Source organism: Clavelina lepadiformis, chromosome 4 (genome assembly GCF_947623445.1).
Source record: "Clavelina lepadiformis chromosome 4, kaClaLepa1.1, whole genome shotgun sequence".
NCBI lineage: Eukaryota > Metazoa > Chordata > Ascidiacea > Aplousobranchia > Clavelinidae > Clavelina > Clavelina lepadiformis.
The window spans coordinates 15,644,682-15,667,832 of NC_135243.1; the positions used below are offsets into that span (position 1 = coordinate 15,644,682).

The window sequence follows — 23,151 nt, forward strand, 5'->3', positions numbered from 1 at the left end:
CAGCAGAGCACCAAAGAAAAAACAGAATCAATCTTAGTCACATAGCAAGAAAATAGGGGTTGCACGGGCGCCGTATATTCTAAAATTTTGCGATTTCAATGATTTTGTCGGACGTTCTACGTAATAGCTGAAAAACGTGTGTTAGACCAATCAGAGGCCAGCATGCCCGGTGTTGCTTTTCAGTGCGGGTATTGCACTAGCAAATGGCGCGTTAAAAACGTCCAGGTCGTATGTTTAGGCTCGCCTCAGTTGTAGATGAAAATTGATGAAACTTGACCTTTTTGGCCCAAAATTTCATTCTTGAATTTAACATTTTATTGTAAGAGTTAGAGATACGTGATTTTATCAAGATTTCGTGAAATAACAGCCTAATGCCTACAAAAGTGACATGCAAAATTTCAGGGCGCCCGATGCGAAAAGTTTCGATTAATTGCATTTTTTTTGTAATTTCACTATATAAAAAAACAAACAAAGAAATTATACATTTTTACAAGCATATACGGCGTCTTAATTACCAGATAAAACCTCAGGGGTAGCGGAGTAACGCCTCACGGGAAATAAGCTAAAAACTGTGCACATGTGAATGGTAAAGAAGTGCGGTAGTGCGAGAGCAGTTATAAAAGCCGATAAGCACACACACAAATGAAGCAATGTATAGCGCCAATAAAACAGATGTTAACACACACATTGGACAAATTACTTTATAATAGTGGAGTAAACAAACAGTGCATGCACACTCTTAGATAAAAGTTATATAACAGTTTACAGGGTATATATAATAAATATAGCAATTAACAGCTTACGCCGTAAACTAATGCCTTAGAAATTGGTTGATACAACATTAAAATGCAGTTCTTATAAAACAGGTGCATAAAAATACCCCGTGACACGCTTAGGGAACTTTAACCATACCTATTTCATGTTTTCCACATAAAACATTTTGCTGTACATACTTGTGCTCGATCTGGATATCAGCATCTTGCACATCCTTTTTACAATGTGATGTCATTATTGTAATCTAATTGCCAGTTAGTGGGGTTTCACGCCAGTTGGCCTACTTAAGAGGTGAGCTGCGCTCTATGTAACTAAGTTCAGTATATTGCAAAAGTGGTTCTTGTAAGCGGGAATCGAAGTTTTAATTTGGTTAACTGGTAGTTTAGATAGTTTAGAAGATCATAAAAAGGTGTGATGCAATCACCATCGTTTTTTTTCAATATTTCACCTAAAACAAAGAGCTGTATATTTACAAAGCTAATTGTACCAAATTAGGATAAAACTAATTATAACTATAACTTCTGCAACAACTTATAGCTGCAAGAACAACTATAATGCCTTATGCTGCAGTAACTTCCACCACTAAGGTAAAATACTTTTTGTTGCAGTTAGACTCCGGTCGGTTGTAAATCCCGGCCAGTATTAATATATCTGGTAGGATAAGTGCTCCGAGGAAAACGAAAACTCGTGGTTGAGTGAAAAAACCACGCCCGACAAAAATATTCAACAAATTAAATGCGCTTTCATTGCATTGAGTATAGCTACTAACAGTTAGGTGTTTAAATACCCTTATAGTAATGAATATTTTTTATTGTAGTTAACCTGCCCGCTTTTTTTTAATTAAATGCAACCTTTTCATTTGTTTTTCATCTAAGCAAATAATATCATCGGTCTGCCTGATGTATACACAGCTCTTGTTGTTGAGAAAATATGACTTTAATTTCTGGCATTTCAAATGACCTAAAGCGATGCTTAACATTATAATTTTGACGTCAGACTTGACATTTGTTAACGCTTAGCAAAACACCGGGAAGAAGTGCGCCATATTTGGAAGTTTTCTTCAAAATCTCGTTTTTTGTTTGTCCCTGTTAGACTCATATATAAAGAGCAGTTAAGTGTATTTCGTCGATTTCATCGTCGTAACTTTCAGAAGTTTGGCTGTTGTGTGAGTTAGATTGTATTAGGTAAACTGTTTGTAAATGGTTTTGAACAGTGAAAGTGTATATTTTACCACTAAGATCAGATTGAGTTTTGATGATAGTAAATTACGGCACATATCCTTTACCATAAATTAGAATTATCGCTGTCTTGTAGTTATATCTAATGAAGCAAACTCAAGCTTGCGTAAGCTCGTGTTGCTTAATTAAAAGTTAACCTTTAGTGTGCTACCATTTATTCCGCTTTTTTGTTATACTGAGGTTAACTCGGTTCAGCTACCATCACATTATCACCTTACCTTACTAGACATACAGTATATAAAAACAATAGCTTACTAAAAGATTAGTAAAACGATGGTTGCTAAGTTATACTTATTTGCAAGCGAACTGGCTGCTTAGAATAATAAGAATAATAGTCTGGTAAATAGTCTAGTAAACCGGTGGTAGCTTTATTACAGTTTATGCTTAAGGCATAGATTACTATATCAGTTTTAACGGCTTGCTTTTTTCAACCGCGGCAATGCAATCTCCTGGTCAAAATCGCCAAGGCACGTCATACAGAGTGGTCACTTCTACTCGAACAACAACCTCAGGTCGGGATTTATCAGCTCCGTCTTCTTCGCCTTTAAGATTGCCAGACGTCGCACCACAAGGAAGAGTGAGTAAAATTTATGCTTTTACTAATCAATGCGTGCCACGCAAGAAATTGCTATACTGTATGCAATACGAAACCTAAGCTATTTTGTTAACTGTAAATACCCTGGCCTACAGCATCAGCGGTTTTCTGCTGCTAATTTAAGCATATGTATATATATACAGTATGGTACTTTAAGAGATTTTACAATAAAAGTTTGGTCCTCATCTTTTATTCCATATTTATGTTATATTATTTAGATGTCGTATGGAATGTATTCCTCCACTTATGATTCTGGATATGGCGCTGGAATGGGATCTGTGTATGTTAGCGAGAAAGACATCCAGGAACTTGGTGGAACTCAAGGACTCGAGTTTAGAAACATGAGATCCGGCGAGAAAGAAGAATTAAAGGTTACTCTATTAAAAAATAAGCGCAACGTATTAATCTATGAGCATAAATGTATAAATGCATTGATTGTGGTATACTGGTACGGGAAGGTATTTGACCTTGCTTTCGGATTTGATTTTATCTTTTAAGTAATCTGTCCTGTCTGAGAGAACAATAATGGAAAGTCATAAACTATGGTAGGCTTCCGTTTCAATCTGTGAATTTTATTACAGGGTCTTAACAATCGATTTGCATCGTATATTGAACGTGTAAGGTTCCTCGAACAGCAGAATAAGTTGTTGGAGGCCCAATTGAGGCAACTTTCGGTTAAGTACGAGTCGAAACTTGGCGAGCTTTATGCCAGTGAAGTACGTCGCTTGAAAGCGATAATCGACTCACTGAATACTGATAAAGCTCTTATTGATGCGGAATTAGATCATATGCGTCAGGATGTCAATGATCTGAAAAGAGAGTGAGTAACATATAAGTGATTGCTAAACATCTTTGAAATGCATTAAAATGATACAGTAAGATTATTCAATGTTTGAAAACGCTGAATTGAAAATTCCCAAAGATAATGCAGCACGTAACGATTTGTTTCGACGACATACTTGGAAAAATTAATTGCAGATATCACTAATTAGAATGTAAAAGGAAAACTTCCAAACGTTTAAAATATTTTGCAATTCCCATTTTGTATTTTTTACTACACTTTTATGGCACAATTAATTTTTTTAATGTTTTTGTCAAACCAGAATTGATTCATATAATGTGAGCATATTATTTGGTTCACCTTTGTGAAAAGGAACGTTTTTATCTTAAAATACATTTTTGGGTGTAGTCATTTGGAAATTTAAAGCTTTCTCGTAAACAGTCATGTTAATAACCACTGTAGACACGCTCATAAACGTATAAACTGTAACTTTAGAAATGTCAAGACATAATAGAATACTGCGCTCTCAATATCTGTTTGCTATTGTTGTTGCTCCGGGCTATAAACGATCTTTTGCAAAACGTGTCTCAAGCAGGCTAACAAGAGGTTTATTACCATATATGGTCGTGTGCTTCTTGAATGACAAACCGATCGTTAGCCCGGGGCTAACATTATCTGTCGCACACGTAGGCGCCGAACACTTGTCGTATTTGGTGTACATGAAATGTCTTTTAAATTTGACATTTTTTAACTGAACTTAAAACACGTTAAATATCATCATGCCTTAGAATTTCATGTCCTTTAGAGTAATTTATTCTACTTGATTGGCTCGTTAATATTTCTACTTAAAAACCGATGTCGATGTCTCAAATATAACATAAACTTCTTACATTATAATTTTGCTGCTAAATATGTGGTAGCCTACAGGCTATCATGTTTGTGTGTACGTTATACTTTTGATGTTGTTTTCCAAAATATAAGCTCATAACTAGGGCCCGCAAAAGTCAATAAAGTCAAAAATTTTTAAGGACCTCGTCTGACCACGAATCAAAGAATAAAATTGTTTTCAGCACCTAGGGGATTGTTTCTAAGAAGTTTATAGGTCAAAATTTACAATAAAGTCAAAATTTTCAATAAAGTCAAAATTTGTCAAATTATGGCTTTTGACAAAGTTTTTCTGTTTCTTGAGAGTAATTTTTGTAAAAATCCTCGTGGAAGCATTGTAAATCAGGAACTGCGACACAATTAAACCATATTAACCCATAAAAGCAGGAAATAAGTCACAATGCCCACTTGGATCAGCAGTAACTTTTATCGCAAATTGTCCATTGTTTATTCATTGTTACGTATTTAAATAAATTAATCCTTATGCCGCGTGAAGGGGGTTACATTACTTCTTCCCTGTTTAATTTGCTGTTTATTAGAATTTACCATTCGGAGAAAATCGAGGCAAAGTGCCCTTTTCACAAGGACAAAATAACACAAGCTACCTAAATCTAACGCCAAAAAACACGACGCACTTTTTATAATCCATAAAACACCTTGACTTTTCGACAAAATATTACGTTTGGGTCTGAAATCGACAAAATATTATGTTTGGGTAACTGGAGGAAGAACTGTGGCCTCTACAAATAAGCAATTTCGTTAGGTCAAAATAAAGTCAAAATTTGATAAAAATAAAGTCAAAAAAAATTTTTTTTAGGTCAAAATAAAAATGGCCCTACTCATAACCAATACAATATATGTCAAATCAAAGCATATACAGTATAGTTTAGTTTTTTTCTTATGTGTTAGTATCAAGGGAAGCAAAGTTTTCAAACAGAGTTTTGAATGCCGATAAACTTGACATGTAAACTCGAACCGTGTTGTGATCAAACATGACTTAGATTTGAGTTAATCATAGAGTTAGTAAATATTTCTACTTCGGTTTATGTTAAGGAATTTTGGTTTGTAGGCATGAAACTGCTGTAAGCGAGAGAGAAGAACTTGAAAGGGAATTGACCAACTTGAGATCAAATGTTGATGATTGTACAATTAGTCGCGTTGATTTGGAACGGAAATTAGTGTCTCTTCGTGAGGAACTTGATTTTGACAACTTGGCTCACACTGAGGTAAATATACTCCCAATATATATTTTGACTACTTCGGTAGATATGCTTTCTAGACTAATGCTGCAAGAACAAATTTGAACGTCTCATAACCCAACAACTTATAAGAGTTGAAATAATAACAATGAAAGTAACGAAGTTAAAGTTTTGCGTTCACTTCTTATTTATAGATCGTCAATGAACTGAAATCTCAATTGGTCACTGACCACGTTCGCGTCCAAGTGGACACCCATGGTCCCGATCTTTCGGATCTCCTTCGAGACATTCGGGCACAGTACGATTTGGCAGCGAAGAAAAACAGGGAAGAATCTGAGGAATGGTATAGTGGAAAAGTAAGATTTTCAATGTTTCATTTCCATTTTTATTCATAGACTTTAATATTATGAATTTAAATACATTTTTGTAAAGCAAACGAGTTAAACTTATTCTCTTTCTCTACCTTTAAAGCATATTTAACATTGCGATTTTGTTCAGCTCAATGATCTAAATGCAAAAGTATCGCAAGATGCAAACCGGTTGAAGGATGCACAGAGCGATTTAAGCGAGATGCGAAACCGAGTCGGTACTCATACCACCCAAATAGAATCTCTTCGTTCCAACGTAAGTAAACCTATCGAAACGTTTTGCAAATATAAATATTTCAACTCTATAATATGCATTATCATATTATTAATAAGAAATAGTTTTGGGACACGACAGAGGTGTATAATAAATCTGGATGGCTTCTGTGATATAGGCTATACGTCCTCGTCGTCTACCTTATTTGGGTAGTAGAGGATATCAGCAAATGTAGCAGAACAAATATGCAATAAACCTACACATTTTAGAAAGATTACCTTGAACGTCAACTGGCTGATGTCGAAGAACGGTTTGGACGTGACATTAACTCATACCAAGACCAAATTGCAGAGTTGCAAACTCAGCTTGAGAAGATTAAATCCGAGATGGCAGAACGTCTGCGAGAATACCAAGATTTGCTTGCGGTCAAATTAGGTATTATTTTACCTTATAATTGGGATTTGTTGCACAAAAATTACACTACATAATTATCAAATAATTTTGGTCAGCTCTGTGTCCAGAGAACTTCAGCAGTCTAAGTAGTGGTATATAAGTATCGAGGTTCCTGATAATTAAAGACAGAAACATGTTTGAATTTTATTGTACTTTTAATATCGTTTAGGGCTCGATTTTGAGATCAGTACCTATCACAAGTTGCTGGAAGGTGAAGAGTTCCGACTACAAGGGGTTGCACCAAATGTAAGCAGGAGTGGCACAACATATTCGCTTCGAAAAGTGGTGGAAGAATATGAAAGCGCCAGCAAAATGGTATGTCTGAATATTTTAGAGAGAGATTTTAGAGTAAAAATTTTTAGATTATAAATGATAAAATAATACGAAATAGCTCAATGATTAGTCCATTCATCTATTCGACAAGAAAATCTAAGTTGGTGAATATCAGAGTTTACATAGGTATTAGGTACAAGCCTTTTTTAAATGACAACTCCTAATTACATGCCTTTTAACGGTCATTTTGTGCATTTAATCATCACTGAGCATTATTCAAATTTATAAACAAGTTTTTTACGACATAAGTACTTTTTTGCAGGCACAATCGAAAGATGGACGCAAATCTCCATAGCTTGAAAGCGCTTTAGTGCAGATCACCAATTAATATCCTGCAGTATATAAACATGGGCCACTATTGTATTATCAAAATTATGTCACATTGTATGAAATATGGATATAGCAATATAAGCCAGATCTAAGTATGGAGTATAAACCAAATTCGAGTATAAAATATAAGCGACTAAACATTACGCTTATGCCATTCTGAAGTGTAATCCTAAGTAGGCTTATTTCCGAATGAGGTTTTTAGCCTACTTGTAAATTGCATGTACCACCATATAGTATTAGTAGCACTATTTTGCACTTATTTTTGTTCACATACGGTGAAAAAACAAAAAGTATAGCTGATATACTAACTAAAAGCCTATAATCTTGTTGCTATTTACATTGAGCCATTCATGCTCAACAAACATTGTGTCTATAACTATGTAATTTTGTTATGCTATAGATAGAGTATAAACTATATAGTCGCCTGTATTTGCAAGCTACTGGTGTGGGGATTGTCGCATCAACTCCTAAAAAGTATTCTATTGCGTTCTGCATATAGGTTTTCCAGTGTGGCAAAATAACAGGAAATGTATTTCTTGGTGGAGTTTTGTAACTAAAATGTACAAAAGTGAATTTCATGGAATTAACCATAAAATGCTAATCAAATATACAATACAAAGATCTGCGCTGAAACATGTTGTGTTTCCTCGGTGCTACTTGATAAAACTTACAAATTATGCTTTATTTAGCTAGTGTAAGTAAAAGAACAAACTAATAGTATATTTTGTTAGAGCGTTGAAATAGCAAATGGTCAAGTTCAAATTCTAAAGACGAGAAAATGATGCCAGGCAATAACTAGAATCTGTCCTTATTTTGTCCAGTCAATAAAATAACTTAGGTCTTTCACCCAATTACCAACCAAAATCCTAATGAAACAAGGAACTGGCATCTATAGTTAGAACCATAGAGAGAAAGTTCTTCTCCAATCCACTTTTATTCCAACGCTGCTGGGTCAAAGTCACAGAGATATTTAATTTAAAAGCAAGCAAAGATATTTAAAAGCACAGATGAAAAAAATGTTGTTAAACTTACCTGCAGACTACAGGCGGGAAAATTTACATGCAACGTTTGCAATTTTTTACTATAAATTGACTGTAAAATGAAACACCACAAAACGTAAATTGCACTGTTTTTATTGCAAATATTACATGTCACTAACTGAATATTACGGGTAAATTACACTGCAGTAACGAAATTCTTTTATGATAAAACCAAGACATTTTAATAACATTCACAGAACCAAGAAAACACTCAAAATAAATTATTCATTTGTTTCAAGGCTCATAACATGTTTGACCATCGTATATTTCAAGCTTTGAAAACGAGCAATAGGATCCACTTTTTGATTTTTCTGAAATGGACTTGGAAATATACGAGAACGGCACCTAAAAACAACGTTACTGCTTAGAAGGCCGCTTCCACAAAATTAAAGCATTAATTACAATTGTAATAAATTTGTATCTCACAAGATGTTGTTTTAGGATGATTAAAATGCAGAAAAGGGAGAGCACGGGAAAAGGGCTTGAAGTAGGCTGCTACAATTGCAACTTCATGTTATCCCTAAAATCGCTGAAAATGCCATTGCTGCCAATTGTACACCAAGTTAACAAAACCTTTAAGTTCGTTTAGGCTATATATTCTACCTTTACACTTATTTAATCATACACAAAAGATGACACATTTGAACTTTAAGGCTAGGCAACAAATGTTATAAATACAAAAACAAGCTATCTAGAGCCATAACATTGCACACATACAATTCGACGTTTTTCTATGCTGACAATACTTATTCTGCTATCTGTTGTTCTCACATTATCTATGTATCTAATTCCAAACACCGCTGTCATTGTCAAGTGACTTACACATCTGTCACCGCTCAAGCTGGGAATATGAAATGACCGCCTGGTCAGTTTTCTTTGCGCCAGAATTGCTACAGCGGTTGTAGTCTGTACATCGTGCTTTTGCAGAAAAAATGTTTGAAGCACAGGTGTAGCTCAGATGTGCCACGAGTGTGGCTCAGATGCGTCACGTTGTGGCGAGACGCAAATAAAACATTTGAGCCAAACACGTGGCTCAGATGCGTCATGATGGTGGTGGTTCTCATTTGTTATTAACTTTTTACCATGACGATCAATTTTGCACATTTTTACCTAAAATTGCTTTTATATGAGAACAAGCAGTTCAGATAAGGAATTGTAGGCTACATGCGACGGAGATCACAGATCGTCAGATCAGATTCTCATTCATGGGAAGGTGAATGGTTTAGAAGTAGTTGATAGTTGGAAAATATTATTACGCGTGAACTTTTGAGTACCACAAAAATGGTGAAGTCAGGTGAAGCAGCTCTGCTACCGAGACGTTGACATAAAATCATTAAATTGAATACAAAGCATTGACAACAAACCCGGGACCTGTTGAAACATAATTGCATTTCATACTGGAAATAACAATTCACTCAATTGTTCATTTAATCGCTCGCATGTAAGGCTAGGTCCATTGATTACTATTTCATGTAAAATGTCTGTTTTTATCAGCGAGTTTTTTTGACTACGTAGTATACAGTATTTAAAAAAATAGCAATGAATTCAGTCAGCACCATTATCATTCATTCTAAACACAGTTTTTGGTTCATTTTTTAAAAAAAATAACAAATTATTGGATTTATACATTGATTTGAACCTCTAAGTCTTTATTGACTAATGTATACCTCTATTTGGATGCTCTCTTGTAATAGATGCTGTAATAGATATGCTATAATATGACACTGTTTGCCCTTTATGGAAATGGTAAGCGTGCAAAAATGACATTCTGAGCTTTGCACGTGAGCTCTGAAATGGGTTGGTAATTTAAATTCAACTAAATTTTGAATTTATTCTAAATTCAACTATAAATTCAGATTTATCATAATCAATGAATTGTGGTCTGAGCCAGTTCCTTTTTCTCTTCCATCTTTTCCATCTCAATTCCCAAAGTTGCTTCAATCGATATGTTGTCAGTCAAAACACCTTCTCTTGTGTATGAGTTCAGTTTATTGGGATAAAAACAACACCGTTAGAATGGCAAATTTTTTTTTATGTTACTATAAATTATACACTGTAATTTGTATCTACTTTAATCAATAAATACATAGATAGGTTACTGTCAGGGTATATTTGTTGTCTGTAAAATGTGTAATTTGTTTACGGGATCGTTGAGGTAGGCTACCCTAATCATAACATTTATTGGTATGTTTTTTGTGCACTTACCCTACCTATATTATCCCATACCCTATATTATCGGGCCTTCACCCTGGCCATACAGAAATGGGATTTCGATCCCTGGGATTGCGTTTCTTTTGGCGAGGTTCATTTCAATTAGCCTATCTTTATGCAGTTTGCGTAAGTCGTCGTTGTTTGCGTATTTCATCGGTTGGTCGCGCTCGTGATTAACGTTGTGCAGCGAATCGTGCTGCTGTTGTATGAAAAATCTTTGTTGAGTGTTGATTTAAGCCAGGGGGTCATTGCAAGTGGGTATTTTCTTAGATTCTGCAAAGTTTATCAGTCAACTAACAACGACCTGGTAGTTATAGTGCATATAGAAAGTTTTATTAAATTAATTAATCAGACTGAGTTAATGATTATAATACACCTTTACTGGATGTTATATGTTATTACCGGATGGCATTTGGTTGAGTTTTTGTATATATATTTTGGTGGTAACATTAGCATTTATTATCTCTTTTATGGGTTGAATTGACCGGGTTTGATCTGACCGAGGTGAAGTAGTCACTTTGAATAAAAAAGCAGAATACACGATAGCACAATAGGGCTGACTTTTACTTTATTTATGTTTACTATTATTTTATTAGTTTATCATGTTACTTATTGTTATTGTTTTCATTATGTTATTGGTCTAAACTCTAGACTCCGTATCTCTAGATTCTATAGATTAGACGTAAATCATGTTTGTTGTACAAACTAAGAAAACGCTTATGTTCTATTTTTCAATGCGGTTTATATGTTTTATAAACATGCCACTTGCTTCTATCTGTAAATTTTTAATTTCTTGACAACAGTACTTTGCCTACCATCCATATAAGTGACTATTACGATTATATGTATTTATGTGTATTGTGTGTATTTTACGAGTTACGAGTGTACATATATGCATGCATGTATCGGAAATGCATCGTATGTATTTCTAGTGGCTTCACGTTTACTATACATCATATACTGTATTATTCTTATGAAGGACGATGTCAACCCGAAATTAATTAATGTTTTCTTTTCTGCAAATAAATGGAATATGAGGCTTTCTGCTTTAGTTGTATTAATAGCAACTATAGACCTGCCTGGTTACGCAACAACTTTTTCTCTCGAATCAGCGGTGGATCAACAAAACACAACAGATATGGCAATCAAAATGCCTCTACCTGTAGCTCTCCATTCTCCTCAACGTCTACGAACCCACAAAGTCTTCATTCCAGCAATGAAACCGAGAAACCAGCGGAACAATTTAACGATGCGATGACGTGCATCATATAGCTTCGTTCAAAACAAAAAAGTGCTAAATCTGCGGTTATGACTTTCACGAAAGGAAATATTGTCCGACGAGATATCTCACATGCAACATATGCGTGAGAGTTGGGCATTTGACGAAGATATATGTAAAAGAAAAATGTACTTTCAAAACCGTCGCTATACACATATAAAAGGTACACCGACCTTGTGTTCCATCACTGCCATTTATCAGCATGACCTAGTCGAAGCGACACTCATGATATCAGTACGTGATCAAAACCTATGTGCAATGGCTGAATCTGAAAATTTCGATAATAACTTTATTAACGCTGCCACCGCCAAATCAGTCCAGGCTTGTCCATGGGAATGGGATTCCCACGGGAATCCCATGGGAAATGTCCCATGGGATGGGATGGGATGGGACAGCACGAATTGCAATTCCCATGGCATTGAAAATTTGCTAAATGAGCACAGTGACTCGGAATATGAGTACCAATGATAATAAATTGTCATAGATAGACAACTTTTCTGAACTTTAAAGTTAACAAAGTCAATAAATTTTGTCGTTTTGTATCTCTCTTTGTACATGTAGTCAATTCTAATAGACATTAGACTTAAATTTCCATAAATTTAATAACATTTATTGAATTGTATTTTGATGGGATGGCATGGGATGGGATGGGATGGGACAGGCATGAATTGCTATGGGATGGGATGGGATGGGACAGAAAAAAATGTCCCATGAACAAGCCTGCAAATCACCCTACCTACCAATATCCTCAACACGCCAAGGAGTATGTATGGCACAAAGTATGTTTGAGACGTAACATGTTAGGTTCCTGTGTATAACTGTATAAGCGACATAGTTGTCAGCAATCACCAACATGAAAATGTTTCAACCGGTGTCATGGTAATTTTATGCAGCGACAAGTATTTAAGTCAAGTATTTCAGATACGTCACAATCGGCTCTCATAACCGAATATGGTGGTCGCAGGGAGGATTTTACTTTATCCAAATAAGGAATTTGTGCGTCATCTGCGGATTTTATTGCAAACCAAACCCGTGTTTTGCCAAACGTGCACTAGTAGCAATATACAGGCCCGCATGACGTGAGCTGTACTTATGCTGGTAAGACTGCACGTCGCTTTCACACAAGGATATATGAAAGAGCACACGCGCTTAGACTGTGCAGGTAAATCATCATCCAAAATCATATTAAGAATTGTTCAACATGCATTGATTCAAATCACGAGGAAAACTTTAAAATTTTACGGAAATGCAAAAAAACATTATGAATGCAAGATCCACGAAGCAGTTTTTATTAAGCAATTGAATCTAAGCCTTAATAAACAAGCCTATGAAAATGGTTCATCGTTTTTATTAAAAGTGTATAACTAATCTCCCCACCCCATGCCCGTAATTACATATGCTTTAATGTTTCCAACGTCATCTATTTAGCGATTGCTATTTTTTACACCTTGCCTTTCGCAACATCTGCTATCACCACAGCCTGTTATTTTGAACAATGCCTTTGCACCTATTATATCGTTTACTGTATCGTCTTGTCTGGAAACTCTAAATTTCGTGTACTTTTCTCTTGCATGTGATATAATTATGATATTATTATGATATAAATATTTACATAACTTTGATTTTAAAACTTACATTACTCTGATGAAGAACGTTCGTCCGATACATGTCCGAAACATATTTGTTCTCGTACATTGTTAATAATTATGTTTCCTACGCTAGTTGTTTGTTTGCAACTTTATGGCACCTCATAATAATTAATTTTTATTTAGCACGAATCAAAAAGCAATTTTGTTTGATAACAATCCGTTGTAATCATTGTAGCCTATTATCTCGCAATAAAACTTTTGATAATTTCATAGACTTTTGCTCAGGTTAACCAGAATAAATCATTTAAATATTGTAAAACAAAGTAACGTACATGTGTGACGTCATCGTCAGGCCAATTGCTTTAGTTACATAATGATGCCTATATTGGCTTGCAAATGTTATACTAAAATAACTATTTACTCTTGGGTAAATTATATTTTAAAGAATTGTATCTCTGTCTTGAAACATCTAATTTTTGAAAAGTGGAGGATGTAGTATTTCGTGGTGACCACGTTTAGCCTACATGTCTAGCTTTTTAGCTCATACGGTCTGACTAATAGAACAACTGGAAATTAATGTATTTATCTGAACGTATGTAAGTCCTTCCTAGAACAACTACCAGCCTGCAATTATTCACACCTTAAGATGAGATTTGTCAATATCGAGGAATAGCTGCAAAACAGCATCAACTTCACCAGCTATCTCGCTTGACTAAGGAATGACGGAAGGCGCCAATCCGGTTTGTAACATTGATGTGTAGCGGCCTTGGTAGTATTTTTAATACCATTATATCATTTCTTGCAAAAGTGTTTTTTAGTTGTTGATTGAAGTTTGTGAAATTGTTTTTTTTTTTGATAAACACTTTAACTGTCGTTTGATATTTGGAAACTTGCTCTGAACAACTTCGTGTGAACTCTTTTTAGTATGTTTCCAGGTAGTTTTCGACTGTCTGTGCTAATAAGAAGTCTTTATTGAGAATGTCCGCTTCTTAACTTAGATACTGATTATTATTTATCTAGGTATCAATGTGTCACCTTTAGCTATATATATCTCCCATTGTCAACACATTGTTTTCCTGGCTGCACCTGCTACGAATTGCTGCGTTTATCATATCCAGGATTTTAAGTCCCAATGCATTTAGGTTTTATAAGTTGGCACTTCTACCAGCGAGCGGAGACCGAGAGAGAGAGAGAGAGAGAGTGTTAACTGAGTGAATCATCAAATTCTACAGATGAGTTGTCTAAGCTAGAAATGGTGATTGCAACTCATACAATAGACATCTTATAAGCAGTAGTGTTACTTATGTTCTTGGTTATTCGCAATATTGAGAAAGTGTACAGCACCCATTATAAAACCTTTCTTGTGAGCTATTTCTCTTGTAATATTATAACCTTTTCGCTGACAAAAGGTTAGAGCAGGCATGCACAACTCAAAACAGTACACGGGCCGTTTTAGGGAAAAAAATTTTTCGCGGGCCGCGTGCTTACATTGTTGTAACTAACGTGTAGCCTACTTTATATAATGTGACCGATTAACCGTCGAATAAGAGATATTATTGAGAAGATGGTTACTGTCAAGAGACGGTTGCCTCTCGCACTACAGTATCTAGTTGTTTTTAACGCTTATCGGCGGTAAAGCATCGGATTCGTTGATTATGTAACTGTAACCGTGGAGAAAATGCCTGAATGAGCGAAATCACGGAATATCTCGCGGGCCGCACGAAAAGGTTTCGCGGGCCGCATGCGGCCCGCAGGCTGTATGTTGTGCATGCCTGGGTTAGAGTATTCTAACGGCACGCAACAATAGAGTCAGATATAATTAATTCAACAGGTAAATTAAGTTAAGATCCTCATAAGACAAAGTGTGATTCAGACGGATGTTACTGTTATGCTTCAAGTAGCGCAGTACACATTCACAATTAGTTACACATGTGATAAAAACGTATCCAATCAGTGGCCATAAATATAACTTTGAGACGAACACGCTGACAGCCTGAAAGTTTCTCAAGCGAACACAGCCGAAATATGGTACCGACGTGGGTAACCTTCTGTGCGAATGTGTTTATACGCTGCGACCAACGCCAAACCAATAACCTTTTATTATAAACCTTTTTATTATCGATCAGAATAAGAGAGAGAGAGGATCTTTTCTTCTACATGGCCGCTACAAACCCAATTTGCACAAAGCTACTTCGGTAAACGGTTAGCCGGTTATGCAATTGGTATTTTCTTACTTGGGTAAGCAGCAGCTGGTATAGTACGTAGAAACTTGTTTTACTGGCTGCCGTTTAGTGAACTAAGAAATTAGGAATACAGTAAATGACAATTACAATAGTCAGTGAATTAAAATCTATCTTATTATTCAACTCCAAATGACGCACTAATTTTTTCAAAGTTTATACAGGGTGCGGCAGAAAAACCTACCACATTTCAAATTGTTACTGTACCAGAGCTGTAGCAGTCTGACAGGAGATTGAATTGAAATTTTGCAGCAAAGGACTTAGCATTTGTGTTTCAGGTTTTAGTTTTTATAAGTAAATAATGTTTTGTGCAAATTTTTAAAATTTTCTATCTATATGTTCGCCTGGACTGGCGAACACCGTGCATTTATTGAGGAAGATTTCATTAGAAATGGGGAATCTGTGACTCGAACGCTCAGAAATTTTAAGACTCATTTCAAACTAAACTGTAACGATCCTGGTCCCAATCGAAAATCTGTACTGCTCTGGGTCAAAAATTTCAGAGCTACGGGTTTAGCACTAAAGCGAAAGCCACCTGGAGGCCTGGAGGGGCGCCACCTACAGGATGTAATCTTTAAAACATAAATACATCAAATGGTAACCTTTTCACTTTGAGATGAGACAATAAATGTTTTGATTGCTTATGAATTTTGTCTCTTTTTCCTAGTTTGAAATATGGTAGGTTTTTCTGCCACACCCTGTATTAACCTAAAACTAATCCCCTCTGAACCAAACTCTCACTTTTCAGGATTAAATTATTAAGCAAGGCTGCGAATTGAAATACGTAGTTACGTAGTAGTAAATAACGTAGTTTTTCAACTTAAAATCAAACTTTTTTAAATCTTAATTAATTTAAAACTAATCCCCTCCGACCCACAGTCTCATCTATCATGAGTAAATTAGATCAAAAATAAAGTTGGACAAAAAATGAAGTCAAGTAATAGCAAGATTCGAAAACGAGACCTCCAGCTTACCATCTTCATCGTCAATCAGTACAACCCCGTATTGCTTTCGTATCCCCGACGAAAACGAGAGTGATAAAAACCCATCAGCGAAAATCTGCTGGTTACCGTATTCCGATTCAGGAACTTCGGTAATAAACAGACGCCAGTGAAATAGTCAGTTCGGTTTTTTCTGCATGACTGGGCATTGCTGTTGCGTCTGAGATGTCATCATATGAGGGGCGTGACGTAAGCATCAATGCTGGTTTACTAGATTGCATAGCCTAGGATGCTTTAGCTCTTAAATCGTTGGGTGTGGTCTACAAGTGCACAACTAGATCACGTCACAATTTGAGTAGTTGGGGTCTAGTATACAGAATCATCATGTGCTTGTGCACTTGTCTACTAGGCCTAGACCCTGGGAAATAAACGGCTACATATGGTTACCGAATACTGCAAACGGTTGAAATTTTTTGAAAAAAGAATGACTTCAATGCTTAAGACAAACTTCGGGAACCGTGCCGCGGTACAGTAATTACAGAATTGGGTACCGTAACCTACTAGGCCTAGGCGATTGTCTGCACGCTACTGCAATGCAGACTGAAGAGTACAGGAGCCGGGCGGTAAAGTATAGAAGTTTTTGACAAACAAAATAATGTTTGTAAAGACGCAGATTTGGGTGTGAAGTCGTGCAAAGACATAAATTTTTAAAATTAATAAAATACTGCTCGTTGCAACTTCTCGGTACATCGACAATGATGTATGTAAAAGGATACCAATGCTATCCAATAGATTCTAGTACTGAAAACTAACACCTCTTTGTCTAAAGCTGAAGACTTAAGTGGTGCTGGTGGTGACGTTTGAATCCAGTAACTGGTTCCAGTCTTTTATCTTAAAAATATTTTTAAAAAGGCTGTTAGCCTGATCCTTCAATCTGTGGCGGTTAATACCACAGGCATGCCAGTTTTGGCTCTTCCTTTCAAAAAATCCGCAATCCGCACATTTTTAGACATACCGGTACCACTAATTGCCAAAATTAGTGTTAACTTTTTATATAAATGCATGCGTCTGTGCAGAGTATCATTTAGTTAACTTTGCTTCAATACAAGTTTCATCAATGTTTTTCATTTACTTGGCACTGTCAGTTTACCTGCAGTGCTAGGCCTAGTCGAAAAGAGCACGGAACTGTTACCAGAGTTAGATCAACTCGCTGTCATGATGGGACTATCTCTCTTTCCCGCGGCCTTTGGCGATGCCCATTAAACGTTTTCGAAATCGCTTCTCAGTTCGCATCCTACACTTTCAGAAGCGAATCCAGAGGATACTTATAACATTTTTATCCGTCGTTTACCACAAATCCAATTGAAAGTTTGTAGACCTACTAAATCCAAAATTACCAGTATTTAGGCTAACCTTCCTTGCCTAGTATTCTGCCAAAATTGTAGTAGACCAGAAAGTCCAAAAGGAGGTAAAGTTTAAAGAATGCATAACATCCAGATCAAAAAGCTAATTCTGTAGCTAAGTGTGTAGGAGATAAAAATTAATTGCACATACTGTATATACCAGCCTATAAGGCCACTCCAAGTTTTTCAAGCCAAAAATATGTTTTTAATGCGTACTTGGTGGTTTTTTATCTCTTTTTTTTTAAATAAAGCTTGTTGAAAACTGGTTTTCCAAATTCCGAGTAATTAGCAACCCTAATGTTCACAACGTAATAATACCTAACAGAAAAGAAATTCAGCCGATTAGACATACTTTTTTCCAGATTTCTGGTTGGGCATATAAGCCCTTCTCGTTTTTTTGGCCCAATATATTCATCAAAAAGGGGGCTTATATACGGTATAATGCCTGTTGTATATTATGTTGTGTTGCGTAGAGGAAACGAGTAAGCAAAAGCTTGTTCTTCCCAATAAACACTTGCTATACTTCGAACCCTTAACCACTAAATAACCAAGCAATGAAAACAACTTGCTTGTTTTGTATAACGTGTGTGATTGGCAAAACATTGACAACCATAAATGTTTAAGTCAGGAACACTAATATCAAGTACACACAAACCAGACTGTAGATTATGGCAGAAGCACACCCAAAATTGTTTGGTCAAAATGGATGATATTGTGTACCGGGAGAAGAATGATCTCTCTAAAACAGTGGTTCTTAAACTGGGGGGCGTGTAAGATTCATAAGGGGGGCGCGAGAGATGACAAATGTGCATTATCTTGTACAATTTTCATTAAAGATGTGCATTATCTTCTGCAAAGCCTCGAATTAAACGTTTGGTTTCCCAAAAACAACTACATCCGTCACATTATTGAAAGTTAATTGAAAATAAATCGTTGTTTTGTATAATGCTTTTTTATTTTGCAATGAGGTGGGGCGCGGATCTTTTAGGTACCGTCAAGGGGGGGCGTGTGCCAAAAAGTTTAAGAACCCCTGCTCTAGAAGAAGGAAACACCAATTTTTTCTACATTTTTTTATTATAAAAGACTGTACCTTGTATACCACAAATGCTGGACAGGCTTGGGCCACAAGTCGCAGTGCATACCGACTGCTTCCTTGCACACTGGAATTTTTATTTTGCAACCCCGAGATCTTGGCAAAAACTGCCATACTCTGCAATCCGGCACACAGAGTAACGGTCATGAAGATCTTTTTTCTTCAGCAGCTAAATCCGAATAACTGTCTTCGCTACTTCTGTCTTCATCGCTATGTAACATTTTGGTAACGGCATAGTTGGTCGCAGTGTCATGTTCTAAATGAGGCTTGACATTAACCACCACAGAGGTTACTATTCTCACACATTTTTTAAATTTCATTTTTGTTATTTTACCCGAATTTGGAACTGCTCACCAGCTCCACTGAACATTACAAAAATAGCACCACTGGGTCTCGAACACAGAACATGGGTTGTCCCCAGCGCAGCGGCGCTACTGAGCCAACTTAGTAGGCTACTCACATACTTTTAGTGTATTTTTTTTCTGGAAAGCTTTTTCTGCATGTTTTCCGTGTTCAACAGTAATCATTTGATTTTGTGTTTGTAAAGCATTTCGATTTTCGAACGTGTTTACAAGGTATTTACGTTAAATAAGCCATTGTTGCACATATTCAGCCTTTTCTCTACAGAAAATTGTAATTTTATGTGATTTCTGTAATCATAAATGTTTTTTGCTAACGAGCTAAAGAGGCAGGGTCATAGCCAAAAGAGTGGATGCTGTTGTTGAACGGCAGCCTCCTATTTTCCAGTAGCGCCTTTACTATTGCTTGCTGCTGTTGGTTGCGCAACACTATACTGCTGTTTGCGATGTAATCAATTGTCGTTTAGTTTTTCAACAACGTAAGCAGCTGATGTGCTGTCAAATGAACAGTAAGCTGTCCATTTTTCAACAGTAACCAATAGCAGAGTTCTACTTGAGCCGCTGGGGCTAAAAGTGAGTGTGCGGAGGTGTGTCACACCCTTCAAGCGTGAAAGGTGCGACATACTTTGCCAAAACGGAAGTAATGCCTATGATAAAAACGAACAGGGCAGGACATCATTCTATATTCGCCTTTTAAGGGAATTTAGGCGCACGTCACAAAGCATTTACTTGACGTCCAACTTATCATGTCTTATATTCGTATGCATGACCTGGACGTTTCACAACAATTGCTTTATTTGTAAATAATTATAATCTATCGGCGGGAATGAAGTTAATCTTTTTCCGCATAATAGATTCGGTTGTCTATACAAGAACTAGGCTATCTCTTCTCATACATTGCAGCTTTTTTCATTGCCTTTGTTTTTGTGTCTGGGCAATACAAAAACTTGACATAATGTGGCATTATTAGTTGTAACTGGCAAAATTGCTGATATATTTAAAACGAAACCTTTACACAAGATTGGTTATGCCTTGAACATCGTTTAATAAACAAATGGATTAATCGTAGTGTTGATTGCGAAAATATACATGCTTTACAATAATTTTTTGAAAACTAGTGCTCAGCGTGGTTAATGTGTCCATCACTTTCTGTGAAAACAATAACAAATGTGCTGTGATCACTAGTACCTGGCGCCAACTTAATTCAATGTGAAATGCTATGTGCATGTGAAGCGTGGTTCGTTCTCTTCGCCTTTCTCTTTTCGAGCTTGTTTTTCTCTTTTAAATCCTTGGCGAGTGTATGAATTGAATGAATTCACTTTGAAACATTGACAAAAATAGTCTTGGCGCATGTGATTTGCATACTTATTACTGGGTATCTTTGTTTCAACCAATATTATTTTGTTCAAAGCTGAATCTATTAGAATTAACATAAAAACAATCTTATTTTGTAGAAGCGATGATAACCTATTTTGTGTGGCGTGTGCTCATAGAGTTTTTAACAATTGTTATCCCCGGTGTTGGTATAGGAATGTGTCAACTATGTCGAGCGTAGTCCGATTGTCAACAATAGGCGTTCTAATTTGCATTAATAGCTTACTTTGGAGTGACTGGGTGGTCGTTCTAGTATTTTACGAAATAGTATTGACGCTTTGTACTAATTTTCCGCATAAAGAAGTACAACTTATAGTTGAAATTCGGCATATTGTGAAGTTTTCACTGAAGAATATACTTCATACCTTCGGTAAATGAAATCTAAACAGCTAGCTAAATTTACGATCTATAACGGTATTCACATTAAGCACCTATGTCTTATGTTGTCAAAATCGGTGAAATACATTTGTAGCGGCCTAGGTGGCATTTTTAGTACCATTATATCATTCTTGGGAAAATGTTTGCCAGTTTACATTAAGTGTGGCATGGCCAAACTGTGATAGTAAAAGTTTCATCAACTGTATAATGTGTGCTTTTATCCTTATCAAAGTTCCTAGGAAAAACGTGCTGAAATGACAAATTACTTGTTGCATGCCACGAATGTGACATCGGATGTGAAACTTTTTCATCCCTAGGGGAATACGCACATTGCGCAATGTGATAAAATTGTCTCTGTCAAATTTAAATCAAGGAGAATTTATTATCGAAGCTAGATAATGTTGTTTTGAATATAAAACTGTTAAAATTTGCTTCTATTTTCTATAACTGTCTTTGGGATTAGTGGTCATACCAGTTATTATCAGTATTTTCATGCTCGTTATAAGCCCTTAACCCTATCTTAGACTATGTTGTGGTCGACCCTGCACACAGTCAACAACAAAATGTGGCATACAGTTGCACTTTTCCTGTAGAAACTTGAAATTTGGTGACTTTTATTAAAATAGGTTCAGTTATCATTCTATGTTTGTTTTATAAAGTTTGATTTTTTAATTTTTGAAATATTGTCATATTTTCATGAGTTTGCTCTCTCTGCATTGAAGCATATCGTTTTTGTTTCGTCAATCACGCACTACTGTACTAACTCGACTAACTGGTCTCTTGTGTTCTCTTCTCGCAGTCAGCTGGTTTTGCGCACAGCGAGAGCGTGGCGTAACAAGAAAAACTTCTAGAAATGTATCACTTGTAGAAATACTTAACTTACACTCAATGCACTTTCTTTAGTTTTACAATTATGATGTTTCCAGGAAGCCAGATGTTTTTGCTACTAACCTGTAAAAATCCGATCAGTCTACAATGTATAGTTTTCGAGTAATTAAAGTTTAAAAATTTCTGTGCAATGTCGGCCACACATAGTTAAAATAGTAACGTTGCACCCCCGGTTTCGATAGGGTTACGTCTTCGTCACTTCTTCCCTGTGCTATTAACAACTAACTACTGATTTTTAATATCTTCATTTACTAATAATAATTATAAACCAAAAAACGAGTTTGTGCAAATCAACTTCCCAGCGAAGCTTTGTTTTGTGATACATTCTCACCAGAACATTTCCTTTAGAGAACAGGTTGAAAAATAACATCAAGTTTTGCAAAAAATATAAGGCTAAGTGTTAGTTTTGTTTGATACAAAGCAGAGTAGTGCCCAATGCAGTTGCATTGGTGTAAGCTTGGCCCTGACTGGCAATAATCGCCATTATGATGGAGATTTCACAAAGCTGGTGCAAAATAAAGAGGATTTCTACAAAAAATCACTGATGTATGGACGCAAGGGTTTTATTTACAAATAAATGTGGAAGTAGGAGCAAATTTTTATTTTGCCTAGTAGGGCACTGTTTCTGTTTGTCATTAACTAAGCGTTATTGCAAACATAACTCTAAAAAAAGTTAATGCGTCACCGCATGCCACTGGTCCAATCATATGGTTTGACATGGATTAGCCTGTAGCCATGTCACAATAGGGGCTAAAATTGCACTTCCACCAGCAAGCTGGGTTCGATGTACAAATCGCGGCACTACCCACCTCTGCATGTATGCTGGGTTAGTTAAAGTTTAGACGGCAGACAAGTGTTTTTGGAAAACTGGTCTGCCAGTTACCAAGTTTAGAAAAAGTGATTGAATGACTAGCTGGTGGTGCAATTGGGATTTTCTACTTCGGTAGTTGCTGACCGGTGACGTCGACACCTATTTAACAGGCCACCACTTGCTGAAGTAGGAAAATACCAATCTAGCAAAGTGGTAATGAAACTGACTTTCACGTTTTCTTTGCCCAAGTGTTTTTTAAATAAATCGTTAATAGATATTCAAATCTTCCTTGATTGTCTTTTTCAACAATCACTGATGCTTTCATCGCTCAATTTGCATTGCGGCTGTTGAGTAGTTTAATGTTTAAACCAGTGG

At 36.1% G+C, this 23,151-nt stretch overlaps 1 protein-coding gene across 1 annotated transcript; it reads left to right on the forward strand.

Annotated features, from left to right (window-relative positions):
- The first annotated feature begins 1,931 nt into the window (after positions 1-1,931).
- LOC143451743 (glial fibrillary acidic protein-like) lies at positions 1,932-7,803 on the forward strand. Its single transcript, XM_076952466.1, has 9 exons — positions 1,932-2,589; positions 2,826-2,978; positions 3,189-3,427; positions 5,343-5,499; positions 5,667-5,828; positions 5,971-6,096; positions 6,324-6,489; positions 6,677-6,822; positions 7,103-7,803. Exons 1-9 carry the CDS (start codon positions 2,452-2,454, stop codon positions 7,133-7,135), a joined length of 1,320 nt encoding a protein of 439 aa, XP_076808581.1. The 5' UTR covers positions 1,932-2,451; the 3' UTR covers positions 7,136-7,803.
- Positions 7,804-23,151: the final 15,348 nt, after the last annotated feature.

Coding starts and splice junctions, on each gene's coding strand:
- LOC143451743 (XM_076952466.1), top strand. CDS start 2,452: ATGCAATCTCCTGGTCAAAATCGCCAAGGCACGTCATACAGAGTGGTC. Junction 5,829..5,970: donor AGGAATGGTATAGTGGAAAA/GTAAGATTTTCA, acceptor GATTTTGTTCAG/CTCAATGATCTAAATGCAAA. Junction 6,823..7,102: donor ATGAAAGCGCCAGCAAAATG/GTATGTCTGAAT, acceptor ACTTTTTTGCAG/GCACAATCGAAAGATGGACG.